This window comes from Morone saxatilis, unplaced genomic scaffold (genome assembly GCF_004916995.1).
Source record: "Morone saxatilis isolate NCDOM2014 unplaced genomic scaffold, NCSU_SB_2.0 Contig10, whole genome shotgun sequence".
Lineage (NCBI taxonomy): Eukaryota > Metazoa > Chordata > Actinopteri > Moronidae > Morone > Morone saxatilis.
Window position 1 is genome coordinate 10,217,413 of NW_023339652.1, and position 3,351 is coordinate 10,220,763.

Below are 3,351 nucleotides of genomic sequence, written 5' to 3' on the forward strand. Positions count from 1 at the left end.
CATAAACAAAACTATTGGAGTCAGGGGACCACCAAAGTTATTGTTCTTGAGAGGGACATGAATATACAGGATGTATCAAATTTAATGGTAATCCATCCAGTACCTGTCAAGCCACTTCACTCAAAACCACACGTCAACCTCATGGTAGCACTAAAGTAATTAGCATTCCTCCTCTGAGGTCCATGGAAACACAATTTTATGGCAATCTATGCAGCAGCTGATATATTTAAGTCTGGACAACTACACTAAAAAACTTGATGCAAGCATGATCACTAATCAACCAAGTAACGTATCTACATCTACATATAATAAGCATGATACGGTATTGATTTATATGTGAAGCAATGTTGACGTTTGAAGGGATGATGTATTGCCATAATCAGTCACTAAAACCTTTTGTCATCCATCAATTCTCCTATAGACCATTTAAAACCGAGTCACCCTCAAAACTATAAACGTACAAACGACCACCAATCTACACATTTGCAAAACATTCCTTTATTATAAATAAATCTCCTTTTTGTATAAAAACTGGCATGCTTCAACCATGGCATTTTACAGGTTCACAACCCAAGGCTACAACCCAGTTAGCCAAGACAGCAGGAGGAAACACACTCATCTCATTAAGCAAGGGCGATCCATCAGACAACGGTGAGACAAGAATGAAAAAATCGTCACAACCACAAAAATACTTACAAGTAGAGAATAACAACAAACATGTTTGAGTCTCATAGATTTTCTCTTACATTTCTCTTTTTAAATATCTTTTAAAATGTATTCTGTTAAATCTCTTCCCGGCCCCACCTTTTGCCCTTTTAGATATAATGTCTACATGGTTTCTGAGAGCTTTTTTCTTTTTCTTTTCATGATTCTTTTTTGTTTGTTTTTTTTTTGGTTTTTTTTTGTAGGTTTTAATAGTTACTCTGTCCACCACAGTGTCCTATGGTACGTCACTTTTTTCATGTTGTGTCTTTTTTTTAAAACAGGTAAGTTCATGGTAGGACCAATGAGCTGTGAGCAGCGGGAAAGCAGGCACACTGACTGGCTGTTTATGTGGTCCCACCTCTCTGTGGTTTGATGTGGAACAATACAAAATGTCTCATGCTTGGATTCCATTGGGCGATCTGTCCTTCCGCCAGTTCTTCAGCCAATCGGCTAAGAACGACGGCTCCTTCTTTCACTTGGCACTGCCCCGAGACACGCCCCCCTCTCCTGTCCAATCCCTTCCTTAATCTTCTGTGGTCCCTTCAAATGGCATGATTGCTGTAGCTGACATATGTCGTCTTAGTTGATGAAGCTGCGTGAATACGAAAAGGGTAGAAGGTGGAAGGAAGATGGTGTGAGGTGCAAGGGATAGGAAAATTAAACAAAAATGAGAAAAAAAGAGCAGAAAGGGGAAAGAGAGAATGAAAGAGAAGAGACAGATTGGTGGAATGGAATGGGAAGAGGAAAGGAAACAGGAGAGAAGAAAGAGCAGTTGAGAGCAGATTTTGCTACAGATGGTCACGTAACAGTGTCACATCTACAGTCCACCTGAGTTGTTGGGGCTTTTTGTCAAACCCATTATGTCTTGTGTCCCCTCAAGCGTTCCATGGTAAATGTCAATGTTTTTGCAGCAACCACGGGCCTCTAACTGCGCCATTGTTATACTCTGATGCTTTCATACAACCCTTTTATTATTTTTTTCTTTCGGTTGTTCACTTGTGTTTCACCATCATACTGTTCGGATAATGGGAAAAGGTCCATGATGTGTATATATATATAATCTTAATATATATATACACACACACATACATAGGGTTGAGTGCATGCAGACCTGAAAAACATCCAGATCTTTTTATTGATGTTTTCCGAAGAGCGCTCTTAAACAAAATGTCATGTAGCAAAAAAGTAAAGACTCTTAAATTTGCTTTCTGCTCATCACTTTTAAATTATTTGTTGCTTGAACCATATGGAACTTATTAATTTGCAACCTTTTTGCAAAGTGAAGCATGTGAGGAGATGACTAAGCAGTTTAACTATTGGCTAAATGAATGAACTGTGACCTGCTTCCTTCACTGATGCTAATAAAGTGCTGACAGAAAAAACATGGTTTGCCTTCTCAGGTCTGAAACCTATTATACGCCCAGATACAGTATTCACAGGCTGCACAGGAACACATGCACAGCAAGGCTGAGACATACATGTGTTTATGAGATTACAGATGACACGTGTACAAACACCACTCACACACGCAACTATTGAGAGAAACACACACACGCGAATCCACTTACATTGATGGAGACTCAGACAAAAAAAACATGCATGCACACATACACACTCACAGCTAACCATGCACATTCACACACACACACACAGTCCTGTCATTTCATCTGCAGATTGCTGAAACAAGAGAACCAGCACAACACAAAATAGAGATTTGAAGTGGATGTCACAGTGCTTCACTGTCAAAGCTCGGAGAAAACGCACCATGCTATTTAAAAACTGTCAATGTTGCAGCTGTTTTGCCATGCAAAAAAAGAGTCAGGCGTGAAATTAATTTTCAAATTGAAATTAAACTTTTGCTTAATTAAAGCAAAAAGCAGCATGTGAACTGTATATCTAAATGTACAGAAGGGAAAATATTTGTTTTGTTTGTACCAAGTGTGGTGGGGGCACCAAAACAATCATATTATCATCAAACATAATAATCATAATGTACTATAGACGGCGCAGCTTTTTGGTTTTTTTTTTTCACAAAGCCTTGGCCAAATTAAAAGAAATAAAGGAATGCTGAGAGGACCACATTTCACTGTCATTTATGGTTGCACTAGCTTCTGTGTCTCTCTCTTCTGCAGGACAGAGGGCAGGGCTCAGCTCCATACACATATACAGACACGCAGACAGCAAGAGAGCAGATGGCTCAGCAGAGAGGCCGCGGTGCAAGTTTAATCAAGTAGAAGATGACTTAAGTACAAAGTAGAAAATGTAGAATAGCGTTATTCCACCTGCTTTTTCTGCAGTTGTTGTTACAACCACGACATGCTAGTTATTCGAAAAGTGATTTAGGAACAAGCTTGTTTGGTTTGAAACCAATCTGACAGGACAGGAGGAAGGACTGATGCTGACTGATGTCTGTGTTGACATCACTAATATTATTTATTTTACTGACATTTTAGAATTATTTTAAGTGAGATATTATTGAGTTTATATAGTGAGAAAAGTATCTGAAAATGCATAGTTTTTAGTCAAATAACATCAAAATGTCATGCCACACGACCTCGGCACCACAACCACAGCACCAGATATATATCTGCCAGATATATATATATGAAATATATTTATATATATGTATATATGTGTATATATACA

At 38.5% G+C, this 3,351-nt stretch overlaps 1 protein-coding gene across 1 annotated transcript in view; it reads right to left on the reverse strand.

The window, feature by feature from the left end:
- Window positions 1-519: 519 nt before the first annotated feature.
- Window positions 520-3,351, reverse strand: part of grm8a (glutamate receptor, metabotropic 8a) — a 62,397-nt gene continuing 59,565 nt past the window's right edge. Inside the window, exon 10 of the mRNA XM_035680822.1 lies at window positions 520-1,297. Within this exon, the coding sequence (XP_035536715.1) occupies window positions 1,285-1,297 (13 nt within the window). The 3' untranslated portion in view covers window positions 520-1,284. The remainder of the gene's footprint in view (window positions 1,298-3,351) is intronic.